The sequence below is a fragment of the Castor canadensis genome, chromosome 5 (assembly GCF_047511655.1).
Source record: "Castor canadensis chromosome 5, mCasCan1.hap1v2, whole genome shotgun sequence".
Lineage (NCBI taxonomy): Eukaryota > Metazoa > Chordata > Mammalia > Rodentia > Castoridae > Castor > Castor canadensis.
Window position 1 is genome coordinate 136,996,499 of NC_133390.1, and position 27,406 is coordinate 137,023,904.

The 27,406-nt window shown below is 43.0% G+C and overlaps 1 protein-coding gene across 10 annotated transcripts in view; it reads left to right on the forward strand.

Moving 5' to 3' along the window:
• Ralgapa2 (Ral GTPase activating protein catalytic subunit alpha 2) overlaps positions 1-26,569 on the forward strand; it is a 308,776-nt gene extending 282,207 nt beyond the window's left edge. For all 10 annotated transcript variants that reach the window (XM_074074234.1, XM_074074231.1, XM_074074233.1 and 7 more), the window contains 3 exons: positions 5,114-5,235; positions 19,731-19,770; positions 23,040-26,569. In XM_074074234.1, the coding sequence (XP_073930335.1) occupies positions 5,114-5,235; positions 19,731-19,735 (127 nt within the window). In that variant the 3' untranslated portion in view covers positions 19,736-19,770; positions 23,040-26,569. The remainder of the gene's footprint in view (positions 1-5,113; positions 5,236-19,730; positions 19,771-23,039) is intronic.
• Positions 26,570-27,406: the final 837 nt, after the last annotated feature.

The following is a 27,406-nucleotide window of genomic DNA, read 5'->3' on the forward strand; positions in this document are numbered from 1 at the left end:
TGCCCTCCCCCAAATATGTCCACATCCTAGTCTCTGGACCCTGTGAGTAGGTTAGGATCTTCAGATGAGGACATCATCTGGGGCTATCCAAGTGAGCACTAAATCCAGTGACACTCTTATAAGTGTCCTTTTAGGAGACACAGAGAAGAAGAGGAGGCCATATGTCTATGGAGGAAAGAATGCAAAAAACTACCTCGAATGGAAGAAGCAATAACAGAATCTCCCCTAGAAGGGAGCATAAAGCTCTGCCTCAACTAGAGAAAATAAATTTATTTAGAAAGTAAATTTCTTAACTACCCAGTTTGTAGTCACTTAGAGCAGCCCAGAAAACTAACAAAGGAAGTTTAAGATGAGATTAATACGAAGTAACTAGAGGTCCTCAACCTCTTCTATGCCCTGATATTCTCAGGGTTTAAAACAATGGTGGCAAAGACTAGAGGTACCAGAACTTTTAAGAGAGGCATGTAGTTGGCTAATGTTTCCCTAATAGTTCTAAAACATGGCTTCCCTTCCCTTGTAGATGGCTCCCCCTTCTTTGTAGAGCTAGAAGGTCAGTGTCATGAGGATGTCTAGCTGTGGTCTTGTTTGTGTCAGTAATAAGGTTTGCAAGAGCTAGAAAAGAAACTAGAGGTAGATATGTAAACCACTTCAGAACACTTATGCCAGCATGAGGAGGCAGATTTCCTCTGAGGTCACTTTGCCAGTGATCATGTCCACTCTTAGAAAATTTAGAGAAGGATCAGGTAAGAAGTATTTTGGGGGGTGAAAAAAAAAATACAGTCTGCAATATAGTTCTTTCAAACTGTATATCTTGTTATTTCAGAATAGAAATTTGGAATGCTAAACAATAGTCAATGAACACAGCCTGAATAAATAAAGAGAAATTAAATTAGAATAATTACTATTTTTCTATATTTCATAGTCAGCATGGTCTTTGGGTGGAGAGGCAGCTTAAAAATATGTACTCAAGTTGAAATTGCAGGCTGATTTTTATTGCCCCTATATATTTAAATCTATAGGTTTGTCCTCATGTGGAGTTTGGCTCCCAACCTTGCATGACATTTTGTACTTTACCCATGTATTCTGGAATTTGTGATCTTGACTGTAAGCAGTGAAGGTTAAAAGGCCTAGGTCCTAGTCTGGATACTACTGTGGAGTAAATGTGACTAAAACAAAATCACTTGAAATCTTTGAGCTCATGAGAGTCTAGTGGAAAGAAGACTTGCTTGCTGCAAAGCCTGATTAGAGGTTTCCTCTCTGGCTACATTCTTTCTGGAACAGAATCCACAAGCCCACATTGAAGAAGCAGGGAATAGGCAATTTAGCTTTACCATATCTCTCTTTTCCACTGGAACTGGGAGAGGCCTCTTAGGTAGGATTCCATTTAATCTTCCACCTAAGACAACCAAGGGTAAGAGTTGGAGCATTTTATCCCACGTCTTCCATTTGGTGAGGAAAGGGGCCAAAATTCAAACCTAGGTCTTTCTTCCACCAAAAGCAAGCTCCTTTCTTACTGTTATGCTGTTGCTATCATTTCTAAAATATCAAATGAAATGAAAATCAGAATAATGTCTGAGGGACAAGTTTTCATTCTTAAGTTCTTGCATCCAGCAGATTCATCAGACTGTGTCCTGAAGGTTTCAGAAGGTTCACTTGGAAATTTTTAATAAAATGTAACTACCGGGGACAAACAGCCTCTTTAGTTGGGTAGAGGACTATTAATAAATGATAGCATTTGTATATAAAAATATAAATGGAGTGGGTCACTAAAGAAACAAAAATATCCAGAAATCTAAGATGTATTTCTACTTAGTAATCATTCTCCGAATTGAGTAATCGAGGCAAAAATTGCTCCTTAAAAAAGTACTTTGCTACATGTGGTTTTTAGTGAGATAGTCATTCAGAAGGGCACTGGCTCATAATGAAATGGTACTGGACTTCTGGCATAGTGCCTCTTTAGCCACCTGCTTTCACAAAGTCTGACTATCCACCAGTTCATTATTTCAGTGTTCAGGTCCCATTTTAATATGTCTTATGTGTAAGGAGGACCTTATAAGCATTTAGTGTCAAAGTTATAAATGCCTTTTTTTTTTTTTGGTAACAGAGAGCAACCAGCACTAGAAGCTCTAAAGATGTTAGGTCAAAAAGTATCAGATGTTACTTCTCCAAATTGCCCTTGCTAAGCATTCTACTAACAAATTCAATTAAGATCTCAGGACTACATTTTTTAAAAATGGCTTTTGGCATCCATGAGCTTTTTGGCTGTTTCTAAATGCTGCCGAGCTGGGGTGATATTTGTTTTCTCTTTGTCATGGTGTTTACATGCCCTGGCTTGGGCCTGAGTGAAATGCATTTGATGATATCTTGGTCTCACCCCAGTCCCTAATGGATGTTTGTCTGAATGACAACACCCAGTTTAGCACTGTTAACACTGCAATGAGGGGAGTGGGGAACATGTGTGACATGTGACAGTTGGGGGTATGAATGGCAAAACCTTTTATGACATAATCCTCTCTCATATCCAGTTCTGGAAGCACCTTTTTGTTCTCTCTGTCTTCCGTAGTGCCTTATTTTAGGACCATAAATATTCATTGAATGGGAGACCCTCAAAACTTGATTACTGACCCCTGTGAATATAGTACTGGACTTTCTTTTAGGAGCCCAGATCTCTGACTTGACAAGGACCATGTTAATGATACTTGGATGGTGTCATCCAGGATGAGGATGATGGGCTGCTGCCTGGGTCAATCTCTATGGCATTATCCCCAGCATCCCCTCTGTAAGTTTGAGTGTGAGCTTGATTAACATAGCAAGCCACCTTTCAGATATGTCTTCCACTGAGTATTTAGCAAAATGCACACACATTCCTATTTTGTTCACCATTGTCCCAAGCACTGTGTGTGGATGTGTTGGACCCAGTGGGGCCTTTCAGGAAACAGCAGGACAATATGAGGCAGAGCATGACACGTCTTTAGAGGGATGTGCCTGCTCTAACCCAGGCCCACAAGCAGACTGTGGACAGAATGGGGGAGCCATGAATTGAGCGTTGACAGCAGGCCATGGCGGTCTGAAGGCTCAGGTGGTTGTCAGCCATAAGTTTAGCTCAGCTCTTTGAGTAATTTGTCACGCCTCGCTCAGCCCCTGCTGGGCCAGCACGTGCCAGCTTAGTGTCAGAGTGCCTGTTCGCCAGACGGCCACTCAGGCCTAACGTCCTGCTGTTCCCCGGACCAGCGGCTTGCTGGGGCCATGCACGGAGGGCCGAGCTGTGGCGACAGCCAAGTGCTGTGCAGAATAAGCGTGTTCATAATGAGATGTGAATGGCATTAGTGGGTCCCTCTAGAATTGGGCCTGAGCAGGCGCCTCTCACTGAGGAAGTTTGGCAGCCTGTTCATTAAAGCAAGTCACCAGGAGTTCAGCCCACAGAAGAGGGCAGTTCAGGCTCATGCTGCCCACGCCTGCCTGGGGCTGTTGTGACCGTCTATAGAAAAGATCATAAATCATCAGAGGGACCACTTTTGAAAGCCTCATACTCCTTTCCTCATTTTTAAAGTTGCATAGGGCAAGCTTAAAGAGAAATTCTGGCATAAAGCAGGGTGTAACACTCTGTTCCATGATAATGGTCACATCCAATATCTGTGCAACCTGGTACAGTGACCCCTAGCTTCATGTGACTGTTGAATGCTTAAAATACAACTGAGACAGAGAAACTGACTTGTTGTTTTCATATTTTAGTGAGTTAAAATTTAAATTTAGATACCCTGTCTGACTCATAGCTACCAAATCAGACAGCATAGTCCTAGAATGCCTCTGGTCACCTCATGGTGTGAAGTCATCCTCTGAATATACAAAGGAGCAGGAAGAGGAAGAGCCTTCATTTTAGAAATCCAAGTGCATACCTTGTCAAAAGAAAATAGAAAATCATTTGTTGATTTTAAAACACAAACTCTATTGAAAACTAATTTGAAGGGCATAATTGTCCCCAACTTATTTTTATTCAAAGCCATTTTTAAAAGATGGTTTTAAGAAATGCTAGAATCACTTTTCCTCTTGGGAGCTGCAAATAAACTGAGAATGATTCACATTCCCTAAATTCATGAGAATTACTACAATTTTCAAAATGACCAAAACACATCTTTTAATTTTTGCATTGATAATGAGGAAGGGGAAAATGAGACATCATGTTGGCTTCCCCAAGTGTTAATTCATAAAGTCACAAGCACAGCGCCTCCATCCATTGTTAGATTGTTCTGACGTTATCCTGCTATTGGAAGTACATGATTCACCTTCCAAGGAAGCAGAAGCCTCACACAAAAGGGGAAGGTTTGCTTTCTGCCCTGTGAAAGGCTGCCACACGCAGGGGTCCTATTAAGACAGCTGGAAAGTTGCTTCAGCGTGTTACGCTTGTAAGTTTTATTGGTGACTGGTTTTTGATTACACATTTGAATGCTGTGTGTTCCAGACTGCAGTTTTAATTAAAAGGCAATAGTCTTTTTTTTTTCAATTACATTATGTACTGTTTGCTAGATTCTCCTACATATTCATTCTTATTTTCAAATGCTCATAACTTATCTTGGGTAGGGGCTCTGATGCCCCTTCAGTATATCTTCTGGCTTTTTCTCTTCTCAGTAACTTGCATTTTCTTATTTTTTTAAAAGTCTATGCATCATTGTATCATCGTTATTGCTGGTAGTATTAATTTATTATGTCAGCAGGTAAGAAGAATGTTTGATCCACTCAACTAGGAAGTGAACATCAGGATTGTCACATAGTTGTCAGTGGAAGGAGATGTCATTACAATCATTATCTCTTGTTTCTGTTTGTTTAAATCAGCATTAATAGTGCTTTGATGTAATTCTGTAACTGTTGGTTTACATATTTTTTAGTTATGCTCATATTGAATGCACTTGAAGTCTAAGAGACACTTAGGTCTCAAAATCAGAATCTTACTAATTATGACAAATTTTAAGTTTTCTGACAGTGCTAAGGAACTTGCAAGATACCTTTTTTTTACACACAAATGGAACAGTCGCAAAACTATTGAAAACAAAGTGGACTTTCACTGCTATGAGTACCATTTTGCACATGCATTTGTCTCCTTAACCAATTACTGCAGCTATGAAGAGCGAGCTCTGTATCTCGAAGCAATAATTCAGAACCATCGCGAAGTCATGACATTTGAGGATTTCGCAGCTCAAGTCTTTTCTCCCTCTCCCAGCTTCTCCCTCAGTGGAACGGGTGAGTGTCTACATTATTCTCCTCTCATGTGCTTAAAACGCATTCAAGTAACAGATGTACACCTGTTTTTCACAGATAAATGGTTGCAAATTTAAGAAGAGCATTCTCCCTCTGAATCAACTAATGAATATCAAAAGGAATGATGACATTCATTTTAATTTGTTTTGTATCCGAGCTGTTCACTCCATTCCTTTCTTCAGCTATCCTGTTAACCCCCAAATCTAGCAAGGTTAATGAACTTTTTCTCAGTAATGTGCTCTGGTTCATTCAGGAGTGTGGGTTTCTTGCTGAGCTGGGAATATGTTGTTTAAAAGGGATGCCTGAATCACTGCTTACTTATCAAAAAAGAGTTCCTCACAGTCGAAGCCGTTTCTACTAATGCTAAATGAGGATTATACTACTGAGATACTAGGGTCAGGGATTAGTACAGGAGACATGGAAGGACACTGTCCCCAGGCCCATCATTACAGAGTGCAGCATGTGCCCTGTTCTCTGGAGTGGTCAGTGTCATGTGGACAAGCCACCGACCAGAGCAGCACCTGGTGTGGAACTTGTTTAGAAACTGATTTACAATCATTTTCATTCATTACACCAGTGGAAAATTGAAAAAAAAAAAAAAATTCCATGGATTTCCTTTTTTTTTTTTTTTTTTTAAGGCAATTACTCTTTTTACATTTTCAAATTGAAAAAAGTATACCGCCACTTAAACTGATGATATCATTATCTTGGGTTCCTTTTCAAGAACAGGATTTTTACTTGTAAATTTCTGCATATGGTTACAGATTAATTGCCTTCCAGAGAGTAAACAGAATAGTTAGCCAACACATGTTGAAAGTCTCTATGAGGGGCTTTTCTCATCTTCTACTGGGTCCAAGACAACTGTGAGAGTGCTTTAATAGATTCCTAACCTGTGTCAGTTGTCTCTGAACACTGCCTCACTTCTTCTATTCTGACTTGTTAACAAATACCTTACACACAAAGTGAAAAATTAAATTCAGTGAAATAAATCACTTACAAATAAAATCAGCCATGCATCATTGTTTAACATCGCTGGCTTCAACCGGGCCTCTCAGAGCTTTGTTGGGAGATAAGAGAGAGAGGCATGCACTTGCACAGGGAGCCAGAAGCAGCAGGCAGAAGGCTTGGGAGATAAGCAAGCTGGCAGAGGTGCAGGAGCCACGATTTACATAATCACGCCTCTGCTTCCTGGTGAGGCGTCAAGAAACACAGGGATGGCCTCTATTGATCTTTGTTGAACTGGAATACTAAACAACATGAGAAAAGCTTATAACTTAAAGCTTTGATTAATGTTTCTTACATTAAAAAAAGTAGAACAGCTGTGAATTGAATTCTTTTATACACTCTGCCAACATTCTATCTAAGACAAAAAAAAATCTGTTTCAAGGGAAATGAAGATTTCATATCCAGTCTGGCTAGAGGTTTAAAATTGTTTCTAATTTTTTGGTGAAAGAACCAAGGGATCTGTAGCAATCTAATTCTTTAAAGATCTCATTCAACTTCTTCTCATCCTCACAAGATATTGGGACTTGATTTTTCATTGCAGGATTTTTTTCTAAACTCAAGAAAGCATTTCATTTCTTGAAAAATAGAACTACATGTTTACATTCCTAAACTATTACATTCTTACAGTTGTTGATTAAGATGTTATTGAAAGAAATAATGATGGGCTTTATTTTCTATGTATATTTTAGCCTCTACCTAAATTAATTTGGTCTTTTCCAAATGTTCATTATTAAAATCAATTATTTAAACCTATTCAAATGAGTGAGTATGTAGGTAACATCTTAAGTGAGACTCTAGGAGCAATTTGACTTTTTATAACTTCTAGTTGGAGAGGATTGTTAGTAGGCTTTGCCAAAAATGTCACATTTTTAAAAATTACTTAACAATAATAATTCTGACAGTATATATGGGTGGGCATTGGAACTTTCATAAAAGGAACAAGAAACCAAACATGTGATAGTAAAACAAATGCTGATTCTTTCTCTTTTCAAATTAGTATAATTATTACACTTTATAATATCCATAGTTTATATCTAACCTTAATAATTTTGGGGAAGGAACTAGAAATAAACTCAATTTGATTAGACATTTTAGATGTGTGGGCAGTACAATGAGGGTGGAGCGTGCCAACCCTTGCAGAACCATATCGTCTTTTCATTGACATGCTGGTTTCACTTTTGAATAATCCCTGTCCCTGTCACTACTTTTACAGATGAAAACATTTTTGCATATATTTGTTCCCCCTGCCCTTGGGACAAGTACAGTCAAACCAGATAAGCCCAGCTACCTTACCCTGAGAAAGTGAGGTGAAGGCTCCTCTTCCGAGCAGTAAGCCAACTGGAAAAATTGACCCTGAGCAGCTTAAGCTCCCACAGTGCACTTAGGACCCAATCAGGCCATCTCTGTCCATCATTGTCATCAAAGCAGGGCCTTGGGGCTCTGCTCACATGATTCTGCACAATGAAGAATTGGGGACTCCTAGGTTTTCTTCTTATCCTCACAACAGGGGCTCTGTCTTTAAGGAAGAGGCAGAGTCACCTGAATACCGTTCATTCCCCACTGAATTTGTAGCACAAACCAAATACAGCCCCACTTCTACAGGTGAAAGACATGTGCTAGATGGGACTACTGACCTGTGCCCAGAGATGCCATTGTTGGTAAATGCCCTCTGCCTCAGATGCTCCCTGCCCAGTGCTGTTGCTTGCCACCCTAGGAGAACTAGAAGCTGGGGTGGCCAAATGAATGTGCTTCTGTCCATAACTCAGGGCAAACATGTGAGATTCAGCTTCTGTCAAAGGGCTAAAAAAACAAAAACAAACAAACAAAAGCCCTCATTTTTCAAATCAGAAAATGGTGTTTTAAAACACTACCTTGTATCTATTCCGTCTATTACTTATATTGATAGCACCCAACATGTAAGAGGTATAGCAGCTTTTTTACCTAACTCTGCTTGTGTTTTGCTTTCCTTTATTGATTTCTTCCCTTATTGACCAGCAATAAATAATTTAAAAAGTAGCCAGTGTTAAAATATTGGTTGCAAATAAAATCTATGTGTTTTATTTATACATATTTATATGCCCTTTAAACCACATACCTAGGGGAGTAGGGGAGTAAGTTTGTGCTTTCAAGCATGTTACATGGAAGGGGGGCCAGCAGAGAAGCCTGTAAAGGGTTAACTGGAATGGGCACCCTAGAGTGCTGGGGAGGGACTGATATAATCAATGCAGCTCACAGCCAAGTGCATCTGTTCACCATGAGGTCATTCTTCTGCATGCTAATGATTTGGAGAATCCAGTCTGATGTTTGACATTATCAGAAAGGATAAAAACAGTGTAAATCTTTACCTTTTAGAAAATGCTCTTAATAGAACAGATAAGGAGAAAAGAAACTTCTGCCTGGACTTCAGATTTTTTTTCCTCCAAACTGTTGTAAAGATTGTATCTGGACCTTAAAATCTTGGAGGAATCCACTTATGTCTGTTGATAAATGAATCCCAAAATCATTCTTCAATAGTCATAGCTAGCAATTTGATAGCTGAGAACTATGTCTAATTTACTATCTAAGTATTTCTAAGTACCTTGGTCAGAAGTTGGTAAAGATGGGGTTTTTTTCCCTCAGGGTATCTAAACCAATTTAAGTGGTGGCTGTTCTCTGAATACCAGGATTGACTTGTGTTTGCCAAAGATGCCAACACTGTTTATGGTTCCTTCCTACTTCAGTATTGCTGGAGAGGGCCAGCAGAGGGAGCACAGATATTTGTTTATTTGTTAGCCTTCATAAACACAGCATTTGATTTCTCCAAGAACATGGTCAGCAATCCTTCTTCCCTCATAATAGGCTGGATAGTAAAGTCCGCAGGATTTAAAACAAATGAGAAGAAAGTACCTCGGTTCCATCTGATCTGCCACTTTTATTTAGGTCATATTTGAGGCTTAAACCAGATTAATCTGAGTGCATGTTAGGATGCTGCTGCTCCTCCATTGTCCAGACTGCAAACTTTCTTTTTTCCCACGCTTGCACGGATACCCTCTTGGGAAGGATTCTGTTCTTCTATCTCATAGAAGACTTATGTGACTCTTTTCTGTAGTAAAATCATTACAGTAAGTTCACAGAAACTTCACCAGAAAATTCTTTCCTGTGTCACCAGCTCAATTTAGTGACCAATAAAATCTCCTCACTGAGCTGCAGACAGTGCACATATGACTAAATGAATAAAAAAAAAAAGTTGCACACAGAAGCACTCATGTCACTCCTTGGTCCCAAAGTGAGTGTGGTTTGTAGCTGTTACACAAACTAGTTCTATAACTCATCGGCCTCTGCCTTAAGGGGTAAACCCACACCAGCTTTCCATTTGCCAAGTCCTCCATACCAACCCTGTGGTTATCTGTGCCCAGGGTGTTGTAGCTTGTCAATCTACGTGCAGTTTCTGGCAGGAATATTTTGTTGGCACTTTTACTGGACCATTAAGAATTCAGCTAGTCCCCTGAAACAGACAAGGTAACCCCAACCCTAATTCAAAAGAGATTTTCCCATTCATTGAAAGGGTAGTCCTATTGCAGATTTATTCAGTATTCATTCTGTCTCTTTTCCTGTTAAATGGTCTTAATAAGGTTTCAATTGATAGCACAACTCATGAGTCTTACGTGTTTAGCTTCATCATGACCTTGCTGAAACCAGCAAAGATCATCATAGAATGTGGAGCCAGAACGGACTTCAAGAAATACCAGGTCTAACCCCTTCTCATTAATTGTGACCAAGCTGAAGACCAAGCCATGAAGGAACAACCAAAGATCATGGGCAAGCCATAAGCAAGGACATCCCCACCCTAACCTCTCCATTCCAACATCAACATGATAGCCCAGTGCCCACAAGGCTGGCTCTCTAGATTAAAAGCCAGAATTAAGTTGTAGAACACTATGCAGTTCTCTAATATTATTGTCTATTCAAGAACTCACAGCCACCCCACTCACACCATCAGCACGCTTAACTGTCACTGGCCAAAATGTTGTCACATGTCCTACAACAACTAATTGTTGCATAGCAATTTCCTCCACCCCATAATCCCTTCTGACCCAGCCCTTCCATGTAACCAGCTCCATTCTGACCCCTTTTGCTTTTTTCTTTTCTTAAAATTTATAGATGTATTCTTGAAAAGATGTATTCTCGATAGAAAGTTTCTAACCACCCTTAATCACCCAAACCCAGTGGTGCTCAGTTCCAGCTACACATTGGAATCATTGAACTTTAAATTTCATGATTCTTAAAATTTATTATGGGTTTATGTAACTATCATAAGTCAGGAGTATTTATACTTCTGTCTTGATTTTTCTTAGCACATATAAGTCTATATCCTATGTGTGTGTGTTCTGTCCATAATGAACTATAAATTCTTTGAAAATGATGCATATTACTTCTTTTTTATAACACAGGTGATAGGAGTACAATAGCAGGAAGGAGGCACGCTGTTGCTTTAAGCAGTACAGGTGTGTCTGTAGACCACAGATGTGTTGGGCCTGATGCAAGATATAGAACAAACACCTATAATTACATTTCATCTGCCCCCTCCCTTCCCTGTGTCTTAGAAAAAATGGCCAGTGATAAGCAATATGGTCAAAACTGGGTGTGGGGAAAGGCGGGAAGCCAGGAGTCTGATTAATTCACAGACTGGATAACACAGTTTTGAATAACTGAAACTTGATTTGGGATGCTTTACCCCTTTATCCTTTAGAAACTCTATTTTACTCTCAGTGTTTGTTTTGGGAAACAAACATTTTTTTCCATTTGATTAGCTACAAAATGATGCTGCTACCTGTCAAATGTTACATCTGTGAACTAGACCTGCCTTCCCTTGACTTTTGCCACTGAGCATGATTGTGTGGGGTAGCTGAGAGGATACAAAGGCTCTAGGGATATTGGGCAGGTCTGTGTCTCCCTTTCCCCTGTGGAGGATGAAGTCTTATTGAAGAAAAACAGATACTTATGAACCATTTGTTTATTTCTTAATAAACCCAGATTAGTTACCACCAGCTATGGCTTGGGCCAGTTGAGTTGAGACTCCCCTGAGATGGGCCATGCCATCTGCCTGGTGACCCTGGAAGAAAATTAAAACTTGCCTCCTGTGCCCTAGATCTATTAAGCATCCTATCAGTTAGCTTTTAACTTTGTCACCTAGGCGAACAACCAATATACTGAAGACTTAAAAGACTCATCAAGAAGAACAAGACAGAGGATAGTAGATGTGAGAAGAATAGTAAGGGAGATCTCTGCCTTTGAGAGCCACTGTGGGCCCCTTGTACCCTGGGGCTGGTGCTGAGATTGGGGATGTTCATGGTTCCTCAAATAAGAAGGGAGCTGAGAGCCAGGTGCCAGCAGCTCACACCTATAAACCTAGCTACTTAGGAGGCAGAGATCAGAAAAATCACAGTTTGAAGCCAGCCCCAGGCAAATAAGTTGTGAGACTTTATCTCAAAAACACCCAACACAAAACAGGGCTGGTGAAGTGGTTCAAGTGGTAGAGCACCTGTCTAGCAAGCGTGAATCCCTGAGTTCAAACCCTAGTACCACCAAAACAAAAGCGGGGCGGGGGGGAGCGGGGAGCTTAGATCATTCATTCTAAAGTATTGATATTACATTTAATCTGTCCCTCTGGAAGCCCCTTGAAGGTGTTGCAGTACTACTTTTCTGTGAAATGCTGCAGTCAGCTAGTCCTGGTTTTCAAGGCTATTTGGGTTTTACACGCAGGTGCCATCTTCCTCCCACCTAACAGCTAATTATGGCTCAAGGGATGGCTGCAGCAGTTGCCAAGAGATGGCCAGCAGGTACCAAGAATCTTTCTCAGAGACAATTTTTGGAAATGAGTCTTAATTAAAGCTTACTCAAAATAGCCTTGAGAGTCTGAGAAGAACCTGGGTCTCAGGCACCCCAGGTTCACATTTCTTGCAAACTGTGACTGTGGCCCTCCTGTCAATCTGACCTTGCAGGTGATACATGTACAGCCTCAGCCACTGGGTCTTCCTGGAAGACTCAATGATTTTGCTTGAATTTCTGTTTAACGATGAGCAAACCAAAGCAGAAGCCAAATGGAAGTTCTCTTACTGGCATTTAAGTCTGCTGGCAGAAATAAGATATACTACCCTTTTCCAGAGAAATGCAAGATGGTAACCAGGAAATAAACCTGTGAGTAATAAAGAGAAAAGCTAGTTTTTTTTTTACCCATTAGTCTTTTAAGTCCAACAAAAAGCCGGAGGGGAAAAAATCCCTTAAAAATGGGAAGCATACCAGTCACTTTCACAACAGAGAGGAAAGGAGGGAGGAATAAAAGGAAGAAAAAGAGATAATTTACAGCATCAGCATGGCCAATATTCATTTCTCAACACATAAGAAGTTTAGCAACATTACTATAGAGACTGTCAAGAAAGAACACGCAAAACCCTATTTTTCAACTACTTCAAGAATATGAGACAATAAAATTCCAGAAGCATGGAGGACACTTTCTGCCTGCCTGTGTACTGGGCACTGAGGCTGCTCTCCCCCACAGTGCTCAGCCCCTACCTGTAGTAGGAAAAGGCATCCACACTGTCCCCAGCATCTGTCTTCTCTTCTCCCAAGCAGGATGGTGCCATCCCTGAGGTCAGACAAGAAGCCTTGCATCGCGGCTGAATGTACTTGGGCAGACCCTGCAGTCGTCACGCGATCATCAGGGAAACCCTGCTCCGTAGCTGCATCCCCAGGGCACAGAGAAGGAGCAGGAGAATCAGTAGACTCCAGTTAGCACCACTTCCTCCAGTTCACATCAGCAGGCAGTAGTTTAAAGCCAGGCACTCTGGCCAAAGCCACATTAGCCACTCCAAGAGCATCCCAGAGGAAAGGGTCACTACAGAGAAGAGAGCAAAAAGCCAGAAAAGGGAATCCATAAGCCACCACGCTCGCTCTGCTCTTTATCCCACTCACCCAAGCTGGTGACCTGCTAGAGGCCATAGTTATATATTAAAATTCAGGACACACATGTACCCCTGCTGCAGCTGAAAGAGGTAGAACGTTGTCCTTATTCCCTGGAGCATCTCACAAACCCCTCAAGATTAGGGCCTTTGAACAGACATTCTATAAATGTTTTCTAAATACTTCATATGAGGTGTACATAAACAGGCAAAGAAGCTGGCAGCCTATCTTCCTTGAGAGTGCCTTCCAGATGTAGGAGGAAGACAAAGAGCTGCTATCAGAAGCAAATAAATGCTAAGAAGGAAAAAACAATGAGAAAGGAGTTTTAGGAGTGTTCTGAGAAAAACTACCCTGCAGTGGGGGTGCACGTTAAATGTAGGCTTAGAGAAGGCCTCACTGAAAAGGTAACATTTGAGAAAAATACTTGAAGGAGATGAGGGGAAGCGAGCCATATGTGGAAGTGAGGCAGGGAAGAGCACGTGCAAAGGCCCTGAGGTAGGAGCTTCTCTGGTACATCAGGGAACAGTGCGGGGGTGAGGAGGAGGAGGGTCAAAGTGGCCTTGCAAGCAGAAAGGTTTTGCTTGGTACTCTAAAGAGATTTCTGTGGTTTTCATGGGGAGAATATATATGGAGGCAGGAACAAGTCAGTTACCATATCTTCCTGTCACCTGGCACACAGTAGCATAATTATGGGCAAGCTTTGTGGCAATGTGGTGAGTATTCTCTGTTGGGACTGTGGAGGAACCCTCAGTAATGGCCCTCACCTAGGGCCACAGATTGCAGCCCCTGGCCTGGCTGCACAAGTGAAGAGAGCATGGTGACACCCCCTTTTTGGAGGGGAATGTGTGCAGGAAGAGAAGGTAAGCAAGAAATAGGCAGACCTTTGTCCTGCAGCCACATGTCCCACCCTATCCTTTAGATCTCACAGGTCACCCAGGATCCAGTCGATCGTGATGCCTATGCTAACCTGAAAAGCTATGTAGATAGCTGTGACTGGCACACAGAAAATTATTTCAAGAGACTTAAAACAACTCAGTGATCCAGAAGAGCAAGGATGTGAAAGTGTGGTTCCTAGGCCTTGTTTCACTCTTAGAAAAATGGCCTCCAAAATCAAGCATGTTGGTGCATGCCTGTAGTCACAGCTACTTCAGAAGCTGAGGCACATGGGAGTTCAAGACCAGCTAGAACAACATAGTGAGACTCTGTCTCAAAAACAAATGAATAGATAATTAAATAAATAAATATCTCCAGAACAGTCTATGAATTACAGTTCTCTTTACAAATGTGTAGAGATTTGCCATTCCTGCCTACTCCCCACCATCCATCCTTGTTTTAGGGCAAGATTTATCTCTGACAGATGAAGAACTGAGGAGGGCTAGTTTTCTATTGACAGGTGGCTGGTTATGCCAAGACCAGGGCTTGGTACCCAGGTCTCTTTTTACCAACAGGACTAGTTGCCCCTGGCCCCTGCAGGTCTCCTGCCTTTTGGTTTCTGCCGTGGGAAGCAAACTCATGGGATTGAGCAACAGGTGACAGGAGGAGCCCTTCCTCTGTGGCAAAAGCAAAAAGGCAGAAAGGATTATTTTACAGAAAGTATGGCCTGGGCAATTTGTATGGTGGTGATGTATACCCACTTTGCACAGATAACTGAGGGATGTAATGAAACTTAATTGAAATTTGCTTGCTCCAGAATTCAAACAGAGCACCGTAGGAAGAGCTCCCGTAGAGAAAATCATAATTATGCACCCCAGCTACTGCCTATATGTCTGAAGACAACAGGACCATTTTGCTTGTTTTGGTGCTAAGGGTTGAACCCAAGCCCTTACATCATGAGTAGCACACTACCACTGAGCTACACCACTAGCCTCAGAGTTTTATCAGTAAAACTACTAGAGACTTCCATTACTTCTGTAACATTTCCTCAGAACGTAGAATTCAGCATCCTCTCACAAATCTCTGAAGACGTAATTGCTACATTTTTCTCCACCTGCTGATTATAAAATTAAAAAAAAAAACAGTCCTAAGCAGCAAGTGCAAACCCAGTGTGTCCTGAGCAGATCACAGTCACACGCAGCCACCCTGAATTGTTTTAAGGTAGATGAATTCAAGTTAGAGGACTCCTCAGAGACAGCCTTCCCAGGACACCAAGTCACCAAAGAGTTGTGTGCTTCCACTGGGCAGCCCTGTTGAGGGCGGCAGGACATTAGTAGGGTGACCTAGGAGGATAATGGTGGCATTTCTGAGGCTTTAACACTATTCCCTTGCTTCCCCAGGTCCGTACACCACATTTCCCCTAAACCTTGGTGCCACCTCTGTTGTGTTTCGTTAAGACTAGGACGATCAGAGTGTGGCTCAGACTACCTTCTATGTTGCCATTTTTAAAAACAGCCATTGGGCTGCCACTGTCACTCAGTGGAAGGGTGCTTGCCAACCATGCACAAGACTCTGGGTTCAATCTCTAGCACTGCAAAACACACACACACACACACAATTGTGAGATTCAATTCACATACAATTAAATCATCCATTTACAATATACAACTTAATATTTTTAGTATCTTCACAAGACTGTGCAACTATCTCCATAGTCTAATTCTAGAACATTTTCATTCCTCCTAAAAAAAAAATGCAACCCATCCATAATAAATCCCCATTCCTCCCGCTCACTCACCTCTGAGTCCTCTGCAACCACTAATCTACTTTTGCTCTCTATGGGTTTGCCTATCCTGGGTGTTTCATATATATGGAATCATACTATATGTGATTTTTGGTGACTGGCTTTTCACTTAACATTCATTCAAGGTTCATCCATTTTGTAGCATGTATCCGTTCTTAATTTTTTCATTGCCTGATAATATTCCATTGGCCATTCATCAGTTGATGGACATTTGTGCTGTTAGGAATATCTCTGCTGTGAACATTCATGTATTGTCCTGCCACTCACTGATAGGAATCTAGTCTGGTAAGATGGGCAGCTTCCCCATGGCCAAGATGCAACTGAAACTTTGGCATTCATGTTCTGTCTGCTATCAAGAGGGCCTGGAAACCTTTTTACATAATGGCTGAACAAGAAAGTTGGCACAAAGATATTAATCTTAAATGTATAATTTAGTTTAATTTGATCATAGCTCCTAAGAGTACATTGTAGTTAGGGAAAATAATGATTTTTATGAATGTTCCACCTGCTCACTGAGCCCTGCACAGGTGTGTATGCTCATGCAGGCACACAATACTGTGCTCTCTGCCTCCCTCCCTTCCTGTTGGTCCAGCTGTCCTAGCTTTCTGTTTCACAACCAAAGTTGATGGGCAAGACCAATGACCAAACAGAAGAAGCCAAGCCCAGAGCTAGGGCTGAGGCCAGAACACAGCCACTGCTGCTGGATTGGAAATACTGGAAGCCATCCTTGGGCCATTTGGAGATGTTAATGAGGCTGGCGAATTCCCACTGGTCTTAGGTTGCCAGTGTTGAGTGCGTGTGCAGGCTTACCCCATCCACTCCCTGCACCTGTTCCCTTCCTCAGAGCCATTCCAAGAGGTCTGAATAACTGACAGCTCTCTGATCTCCCCCTCTGTCCGCCTTCCTGCTGGTAGGATAGTTAGCATTTGCCGAAAGCTGGAACCCTAGTCCTCTGTTTCTCTCCCTCATCCATGCCAGCTCTCAAAAACATTTTCATTCCTAATTATCTTGAACCAAGTTAATCATTTTCCACACTGACTGTTCGGTAACAAGAATCCAGGGAGAGGCAGCCACTCCTCTTGTCTGACCCTGCCCAGTGTGATTCCAGGTAGCAGTCCTGGATGCAGGCTTTCCTCAGAGATAAGCTTGCTTCACACATTGCTCTTTTGCTAGTCAGTGGCTACAGCTGAAGAAAACATGCTGTAAAAAGTCCCACCAATTCTCTGAAAGCCTCTACTAGGCAGAGGTGTGGAGACACAACAAATCTCCAATCAGGCTTCGGTCTTTAAAACGAGGCATCTCTGGATACTCCAGGCTCAAACTCTGTCTGAACCACTGATTGGCCATAACTGTGCCTCACTCACAACTTGATGTGAAGGGGACTGACAGGATTCCTAGTGCCACGACTGTGTAAGAATAACTTCTTACTCAAGACACATATTAACCCCATAATCGAATATCTTGCAACTTTTTCTCCATTGCCACTTACCACAGAGCCTTACAAGACATTTTCATTTACCTATTTGTTCCCTGCCCTGGAACAGTGCAGAAATATCGTGTTAACTGTTTTGTTATAGCACTTATGTCTGTGTTTTATTTGTATAAAGAGTAAGACTTTTGCTCACTAGGGACAATGTCACCCCATTAGACTGAACGCTGTTCCTCCTCCACCATCAGCCAAAGGCAGGGGTTTTATTTGCTGGGTCCCTTACAACAGCCCATGCCCTAGGTACCTGGAACATATCCGGTGCCCAGTTGATGAAGAGATAAACTAATTGTGCTTTATGTCTCTGCCTCATCCTCCCAGGCATTACTTGCCTCCCATTCTCTTCCTATCCCCCATCTCCAAGCTCAGTGCTCTTTTCTGGGGTCTTCCAATGGTGCCCAGGGTAGTTGATGCCTCCTGGTGACCCCCAGGGATGTACCAGGAAACTGCTGACAACTACTCACCCTGCCCCAGCGACTGGGACCTCATCCTCCAGAAGCACTGCCTCCATGTCAAGGGCAAGTGACATTTGAGCCCCATGGAATACAAGGCAGCCTCCAACTGCCTCCATCTTGCATCTCCTTAACTCAACCACTGATTGGCAGTTACTGAGACCTTCTTTGTGGCTCAACACATCACACCAGGCTGCATCTGGGGATGCTCAGAAGAGGAGCAAACCAGTTCTCATCAGCAATTACAAACAAGTCCTCCATTGTTAGTGCACCATCTGCTTTCTTGGTTTCTACCAATCAGGGGCCTGTATGCACAGAATAACCAGGGCCGAGGGAGCTGTAGGGGAGTGAGATCAAGGAGCCCCTTCATAAAGATAACCTTTGCTCACATGGGAGAGAAAGCATCAGTAGCATGGTGCTCTGAAAAGCGGAGCCTCCTCAGCTCAAGAAAGACCCACACAGAGGCGCTCTGTGTTTGCCATCTTCCATGAGGAAACAGGGTCCCAGAGCATGGGGCATTGGGAAAAATAGGAAAATCTAGAGTATACACAAGGTCTTTTACCAATAACCAACACCAGTTCAGAACTTCTTATGCCCACATGTAAAGAAGGAGCAGTGTTAATGGTAGGTAAAAGCAGACAGTAGGACAGAAATGACCCTGTATTGTCCAGTTTTACTTACAGATGACAAAATTTCCAACCTTGAATAATTTTTCTTTTTTTGGGGGGGGGTGAATTTTCATCAATAGATCGGAAAATATGTCTTCATAAATGTGCAGGTGTCCTTCAGACTCAGTAAGAGGATGTCAGTGATTCTTCTAACAGCATTCTGAACCCATCAGAAACTGCCTCTGTACATTGTGCCAACCTTGGCAGATGGGGGTCAGCAGAAAAGTTTATAATTGTGGCTGTGCAGACAATGGTCCATGTCACTGAAATTTCCTTTATCCAGATTGGATGGTGATCTAGTAACACTATGTTCAGGAGAGGTGTGGGGGCTAGAAGTGAAAGCCACTATCTGAAGCAGAAAGAGTATGCATTTGCCACAGAAAAGCCACATAGTAAACAGGGTGGTATGGAAAGCTAAGATACCTCCCTCAGCTCGCCATGGCTGCAAAGGTCCTGCACCTCTGTGGGTGAGAGAGAGTAAGTTTGTGGTCCAATTTCACCACCACAAGGTCCACTTTCTGAGCTTTCTTTTTCACAATATGTGTCCTGCTCCCTCCCAGGGGACTGTCACATTGCAGGTGGCACTAGAAGTGAATTAACACAGTGCACAACTCAGAAACCTGTAAAATGAAACTTGGAGACATGTAAACTTGCACACCTGTGGAGGGGGGCATTCAATTACATTTCAGGTCATCCATTGAATTCCAAATGTCTGTCTTAAAATTTTTTATTTTGACTGTGTTTTAGACCAAATCAGTCAGGAAAGGTTGGACACCAGGAAAAAAACATGGCTGTCAGCACTACCCTGTGTCTGTAGGGCTCCTAACAATGACTGCCTTCTAGATTGTTGGAGTTTTTTTTTATTGTTGTGCTGGGGATACATTGTGGCACTTACAAAAGTTCTTACAATATATCATATATCATAGTTTAATTCACCCTTCCATCATTCTCCTTTATCTCCCCTCCCCCATTCCTGGAGTAGTTTCAACAGGTCTCATTTTTCCATTTACAGACATGTGTACACAGTATTTGCACCATATTCACCATTCATAAATGTGAGACCAACTAGTATTTCATCCCATTGAGTAGAATTTTCAAATGAATTTTCAGATTTTAATGATCTACAAAAGTTTCAAGAAAACTGATGCAGCTCGGGAATACATGTATTATTAGCACTATGCTAATTATCTAGCTTAAGATGTGCGTGTGCCATACTTACATTCATTTGATTTTATGCTCTTTCCCTTCAGATTAAAATACCTAAAGGTCTCATTACGATATTTGAGCAAGGTAAGACTGAAACTTCAGTGGGTTTGCCTATCCAGCCTGTTTTTGGGGAAGGGTATAAATTGACTAACAGCCTCCCTTCCCCCATGCTAAACACTGCTGCATACCTGCTTGCCTTCCTGGGCTTCAGCCTTGACTGCCTCCCACCACCCTCCTTAGGGGCCCTGCCCAGTTTCCTGCCCCTGCATGTCTGTGCTGCCCAGAAGCCCAGCCTCACCTGCCTTTCTTCTGCCCAAGCCCTCTGCGTGGAATCTGACACCAACACCTGCCATCCTGGGAAATGTCTTTGTCACCCACCCTTTTGTGTGGGGGGCTGCAGGGAGCCATGAGTATGGGGTCTGCCTCCTTTTTTTGTTTCCCAAGTCTGGAGGAGCAGGATCTAGAGATGAACTGATAAGATGTGGCCGGTCCTGGGCTGGCCTTTGACCATTTGCTCCCCTTAAAGGAGGCCTCCAAGGCTCCATGAAGGGAGGGGAGGTAGTTGAGGGGGATGCTGAATGGAACAGCTTGGGGAGGAGAAGCAGACAAAAGCTAGAGGAGCACAGAAAGGGGAGAACCTAAGGATTGGTAGTCTAGGACTCAGGGCAAGCTGGCCATGACAGGTGTAACCTTCTGGCCTTGCTTTTCTGTCCTGGGTCTGGAGTCTGGGCCCAGCCCAAAGCACTGTGATGTACAACTGTACTAGCTCACAGGCTTACAGGTGGAAAGAAGGGAACTGATAATGACAATGGTAATGCCAATCAAAGGAGAAAGTGAGTGAGTGAGCTGTCATTTATTAGCCACGTCATCCATGGTGGGATGTTTGGCACAATACCAGTCATTGTTTGCCTCAGAACAAACAGAAGAGGGATGTTAGGACCTGGATTTGTTGGCTTATCCAGAGCACCACCCTTGTCCACCAGCCAGAGCCATTACACCTACTGGCTAGATGAGCAGCCAATACCACAGAGAGCTGACCTTCTGACCCAACTGTCCCTTTTCTTCTTCTCAGCCATGGCTTTGGCCCAGTCCCAGCAGTGTCCAAAACTGGACTCCCTTACATCAGCCCCCAGAGGTAACAGAAAGTGCACAGCTCAGGTGCTCAGTTGGATGGGGCAGAGCAGGGGCATATGTTTCCCTCCAGCAGCAGGGTTGGTGCAAAGATTTCTATTCAAGTGCTGCCTCCTACCCCTGCATGTCCTCCTGCACCTGCCATAGCAGAGGGGAATGGGGTTAGGGTGTCCTTTGAATAGGCCCCCAGCTTACATCCCAGGAAGAAGACAAGCTAGGCCAGCACTGCAAAAAGCAGCTTGCAAGTAAAATTATCATGTCAGGAAAGCAACCCTTCTTCTTTGTGGTCCTCCTGCTCCATTCTGCAGCTGCTCCCTCTCCATCCATCACTGGGCACAGTGGGCACATGGAAGCCATCAAAGGCTAAGATTGTGCCAGCAGAAAGTTGGGGTCTGGAGGAATGCATAGAGCACAGTGGCACTGGCTCCAGCCTGGCTCTTAGTGTCGCTTTGCCCTCTGGCCTGGCCAGTAGTGGGGTCCCTGCTTTCAGATATATGGGGCCTTCACTACAGAGTTTCATGCTGCTGGCTCAGGCTCACTCAGTGAGATAGTAGGTGTTACTGTGACCATCTGTTCAGCTGCAAAAGCTCAAGGAGCAGCCCTACTTGCCCTCCTTGTCCTCCCTGGGTAGGGAACAGGGACAGGGCTAAAATGTTTACCTTCTGACCCAGAATTAGCAAATGTTCACTCTTGCACTTACTATCTTTGAACATCACTAATAGCTTTCATTGACATGTTTTTCTCTTTTTTTACTTCCTTATTCCAGCTGATCTGATTACAGTAGGGGTAGGGTGGCATTTCATGTTGAAATACTATCTGGGATTAAATCAGGTTTGTTTCCTCTACTGCCCCTTACTCCTGGATTAATGCTTGTGCCTACCCTAGCAACAAGAGGATGGGGAGATGTAGTCCCATCTCTGTTGTGGATAACAGTCTAGCTGTGCTGCTTCTGTCCAAAGAAACCTAGCTTTTTTTGTTTTTTGTGATACTGGGGATAGAACCCAGGGCCTTACGCATACTAGCCAAGTGCTCTACCCCTGAGCTACACCTCCAGTCCTAGCAGCCTGATTTTACAGAGGAAAATAATATACAAAGAAGCCCAGGACTTCTCTGTGTCCCTGACCTCACAGAGCCTAGAAAAAAAGAGGAGCTGGTACAGCCCTGGCCTTTGGAGTCTGAAAGTGCAGATTTCAGAGTGCATGGGGGCAGTTGCCTCCATGAGTCCACATGTGTTTGTGAGTATTGATTTCGGAAGCTCTTCCCAAGAAACAGTAAGGCAAGGTCAGAAGATGAAAAAAGATGCTGTCCGTGAATGAGATAACCTACTTAAATTAATTTCAAATGCCAATAATGATAATAATCTTTTCAAAGGCCAAAGCCCTGGAAGTGAAGTATGTAGGGAGGAGAATATAGAAGCCATGCTTTTGAGGGTTGTTCTAAGCAGAGGTCACATAGGGAAACTTGGGTGTAATACAACAGGATTTAAAAATATCTTACAAGGGGGAAGGTGATGAAATGATCCTCTCATTGGCAAAATAGTCCTAGGGGAGAGCAAACTCCACTGGCAACAGTGGATGTGTATTGCACCAGACATTCTTGTATTCCTTTGAGCTCCTGAGAACTGCCCTAGGGAAGGGGATCATGCAGATCCGCAGCTTTTAATTTTATTCCTTTTTCCCTCTAGTGCTAAAGAGCTGTATGCTCATCTGGACTCATTCAGACAAGCAATTTAGGCCCGACCTCTAGTCTTCGGCCCTTTGGGGACTAGAGTAGTAACTCACTGTGTAAAATATCAATATGTAAACATGTGGGGATTCCAATAACATTGACAGGGATCCAAAAGCTTCCCTTGAAGTTTCACTGGCTTTTTCACTGACCCTGGTCAATGTTCTTCATGGCTCTTCTTCCTTTTTGCTATAATCAGATGTCTCTTCATTCTTTACTTCTGGATTGGCCAGAACAGCTGAGTTTATTTCAAAAAGATTTTAGCTTCTATCATGCTTTAGAAAAACCCAGGGCAGACACAAGGAGGACAGATATTTATTTGTTGACTCATTCAATAAACATCTTTACAAGCATACTACAAGGCAGGACAAGGAGGACACAAAACCCTCTTCCTGGGGACCAAGCTCCTTCCTTTTGAATGCCAATCCTCCCTTAGATCCGTGACTGTAGAGCCTCCTTGGATTCCGTGACTTGGCCATTCTCTGCTTCCTTTTCAGGGGCCGGGGCCTCCAGCCTGAGTGAGGACCTTGAGGAGTTCTTTGGTATGGAAGAAACAGACAGATTCTCCCGCCTGACTCCAAGCCCCCAACTCCGAGACTCCAGGAAACCCCATGGCTGTGCCAGCACCTGCAGCAACCCTCCCAGTACTGGGCCTCCCAAGTCAGAAGTGAATCCCACCAAACTAGTTCACATGGTATTTTCAGACAAGGCCATGTTATCTTGTCCTGAAACCTTGCACACCTTGTGCTTCCAAAGAAGAAAAGGGAAAGTCACCCAACAACCAGAGACAAAGCCCTCTGAACTGGCTCACCCCAGAGTGAACACTGGCCTGGCTGTTCCAGACAGTGCCCAGGAGGAAAAATTCCAGTCCTGCAGGGAAGGGCAGAGGGCAATTTGTATCTGTACCCCATATTTTTTTCCCTCATTTATAAACCCAAACATTCCCAGAGGGGCTGGCAAAATAACTGTTTGAGGAATTTCCTCAGTGTTGATTTTACCAGTTCTTGTGTGAGGATTTATCTTCTACTCAGAAATTTCATCATCATGTAAATTGGTTCACCCCAGGGTCTTTTGCCCAAGAGTTTTACCTCAGTCCTTGAATCCTTTTTCACCTGGTACCTGAGGCCCACTGACTGAGAAGGTTCTCCTCACCACCCAGAGACCCTCATAACAGTATCACTTCTATCCCAGAACACCCAGAAATCTCTAGAAATACAGGGTCCTGCCCTTGATCCTGTAGGACAAGAAGTGTCCCCAAACTCTTCCCAAATTCAGCACACCTCTATCAACACAAAAGGCGGTGCCAGCTCCAGGTGCCAGACTGAGATGGGCACCCCTGGAGTATCCAAAGCCTCCAAAGCTTCACTTGCAATTTCCCTCCTGACTTTCTCAGAATTGGGCCAAAACAGGCCTAAGAAAGGCTCCTGTCACACATAGCTTTAGGGTAATAGATTCCAAGCAAGGAATTTGATCCTCATTTTTTTACCCATTTGGGTCCAAGGAAGGTATATTTAGCTTGTTCAAAAAGAAGAGAAAGAGGGAGGAAAGAGAGGAAAAAAGTAAGGAAAAAGTAAAAATGAAAAGTCCTGCCTCTGTCTGGGCTTCCCAGCTCCCCTGCAGGGAATCTCTGGGTGGACTCTGTCATCCAGAGAAATCAGTCCACAGAATGACCTACTTGTGTGACACACCATCTTGCCCCTGCATAGGCCCTCCTTGTTGCTGTCTCAGAGCTCGAGGTTTGTTCTACTCCTCACTCTACCTCGGAAAGAAATTCAAGAAACGCATCAGAGACCATCACCCACTGCATAGTCCTTGCTCTCATGAGACCATTTTACAGTGCACAGGTCCAGGGCAACTGCCTGTGCTCAGAATGCAATCTTGAGGGATCCCAGGGCTGGGAAAATGGGCCTTATTGCATAGACACCTGCCTGCCTTCCTCTGCCCTCTTCTTTCCCACACACTTGTATGTTATCATTGACCCACTTGGTCACTGACAGACTGAAGAAGCCCTCTGAGCCTGCTCACCCTATCAGAGGAACCATTTTCCTTGAGGAGCCAGCTTTTCCCAGCAACCATTGAGTTGGTTCGGCTGATTCTGAGCTTCATAGGGAAGCCAGACTCACACTCTGGATGAGTGAGGAAGAACTGAGAACATCAATGCCATCAGAAGGACAGACCTTCCAAGTGTAGCTGTTTTGTAGGTGCTTTATAGGGAATTTCAGGGTCCCAGGTCCACCCAACAGAAGCACTGTAAGAGCTGTCTGAAGCTAGAGTGAGGGCCACTCTAAAGGGGACATAAGCTTTTATCGCTGTCAGCTACTTTCTAAGAGCCTACTGCACTCACTTATTGGGAGCTTAAGGACAATCGAAAGGGTGACTGGAAGTCATGGTGTTTCACTTTGACATCAAACACCTTGATTCTTATTCTCACCACTGCCCCTCACTGTCCCCACACACATTCACACCTTTTTTTTTTTTTTTTAGTGATTTGAACTTTCTGGTCAGCATAATTTGGCCAGTGTGGCTCAGACTTGTGACTGTTGTTATCTTCTTTGGTTCGTGCTTCCACAGTACCAGATCTGGTTCCTACATAACCCGTTCCTGGGCTCCAGAGACTCCTGTAGCACTCCAGCAGCAAGTAGCTTCTAGGAGAACATTTTATCTTTGGGCTCTAGAAACCTGGCAGAATGCCTTGCTATAATAGAAGAGATGTTTCAGGATTCGGAAGTCTTTTTTGTTTTTTAATATTTATTTTCGTGGTGCTGGCTATGAAACTCAGGGCCTCCTACATGCTAGGCAAACTATGCCTCCAGCCCTTGGAAGTCATGTTTCAACTCCTCTGGACTTCTGCTCCAGGATTTCATTTTGCCTCCATAAGCCAATGCTCCTAACCTTGGAGTGGGAAATTCAATTGTAGGTAGCAGATAACTCAACCTTCATATAATCCCTAATGATTTTAACAACCCCATGACCCCAGATGACAGCTAGGAGGGTTTTTTTTTTGTTTTTTGTTTTTTTCTTTTTTTCCCACCATTCTCAGTAACAGCTTTGGCTTGGGGATTTTGAATGGGGATCTGCAAACCATGTTTGCTTGCAATCATGCAGACTTCGTCATTCTTGTTATTTGGGGTGGAAAATTGATCAAGTTTTTTTTTTTTCAGTTAGAAAAGCAAATATTGTGTTTTTTGTAATAAATGCCTTTCAGCAAAATTGCTAAGGGTCACTCATCCAGTAGAGACCCTCCTGAGCCATAGTGCCAACTCATCACATTAATATTAGTAGGTCAGCCATTTGTAAATAAAAGTGTCCCTAACTCGCCCAACATGTGATAATTTCCCTGGCTTCCTGCAGTGTCTGGCCAGTTCCCTCACTTCTCTGCACGTTGATTTCCGGATTTCCATGTATAGCAAAGCTGATGTTTATAGTCTCATTGATTAGACTTTTGTACTTTAAAAAATAGTAATTTCACAAAATGATGACTTTAAAAACAGGCCTTTAGCAGACAGAAGGAAAGAAATTTAGCCTGATTGTGACTGTCACAGGCGTCTTCAGCAGCCAAGTCTGCAGCTCTTAAGAGCCTGGGAAGTGGGGACCCTTGACTTTGATGTAGGTTGATTGATTGGACCCTTAGCCTTACAAATAAAATCACGTAGATCCATACAGCCATGCAAATCTGATCTTCCTCAGGTGTCACTACCTGTATACCACTGACCTGTTGTATTTGTAGCAAGTGGAGGTTTGTGAGTTCTTTAAAACTTACTGTGATATCTTTTATGTAGCTGTGTTACTTTATATCTACTGAAGGGGGATGTCTGCATCTGAAGGGAAATTCAACATGAAACAACATCCTTATAGTTGCACTCAATATCTATGTATGACATACACATTAAGTGAATGTTTTCTTATGTTTTCAGGGTCTATGGCCATACTACCCTGAACGCACTCAATCTTGTTTTATGTTTTCAGGTCTACAATGTTTAGTACATGTAAATAGGGGGAAATTTGATAAATATGGTATATTAAGTTATAGTGTGTCATTCGATACTTGTTTTGCTGTCTCTTGTTATTTAATTTTCCTGGCACTGCACATCTAAGTTTGTTCTAAGGTGGACAAGACCTCCACATACAACCCCTCTTTGCAGGAGTGTGTGTGTGTGTGTGTGTGCGCGTGCGTGTGTGTGTGTGTGTGCACCAAGACACGCTCCACAAAGGCAGCCATGCCAGGAAAGCACACAGCCTCACTGACAGCTCCACTCAACCTCAGTTTGAGGTTTCATTCTTACTGACTGTGATGATTTAGCGAAGTGGAGACACAGCACTTAGGTGCTATGTGATTCAGTCATTCTCATAGTTTGTAGGAAAATAAAGTTTATCCTGACATCTAATAAGAAGGTGGTTTGCATTTTTATTGGACAAATTGTTCAAAAGCACTTTTTTTAACCAAAGCCTGAAACTATGATACCAGTCCAGAGAAGCTTACACATGTGGGTAGAATTGACTTTATGCTTCAGTTCCTCAAGGGGTGGTAAGATCCAACACCAGAGAAGAATCATCATCCTCATCATCTACTTAATCCATCCCTCTCATGATGAAGTGGCTGGGTCAGTACTGCCTACTGCTGTGGTTGGTATCAATCCCCACACAGAGCTTTGCCCCTTGTTCTGTCTTTCCAGGGCAGCCCGATGGTGTAGAGTCTCTGCTCATGATGAACGAGGCATTTTAGGGCTTGCCTTTGTGAATAAGGGATAGACAAGATGAAGTTTGACTGGTATAGCTGACCCCAGGCATCACATTGCAGACTTAGCCAGTGGACTTTGTGAGCATCTGGGGCCTCTCTGTGCTCTGGACAGCAGTGAGAGCTCAG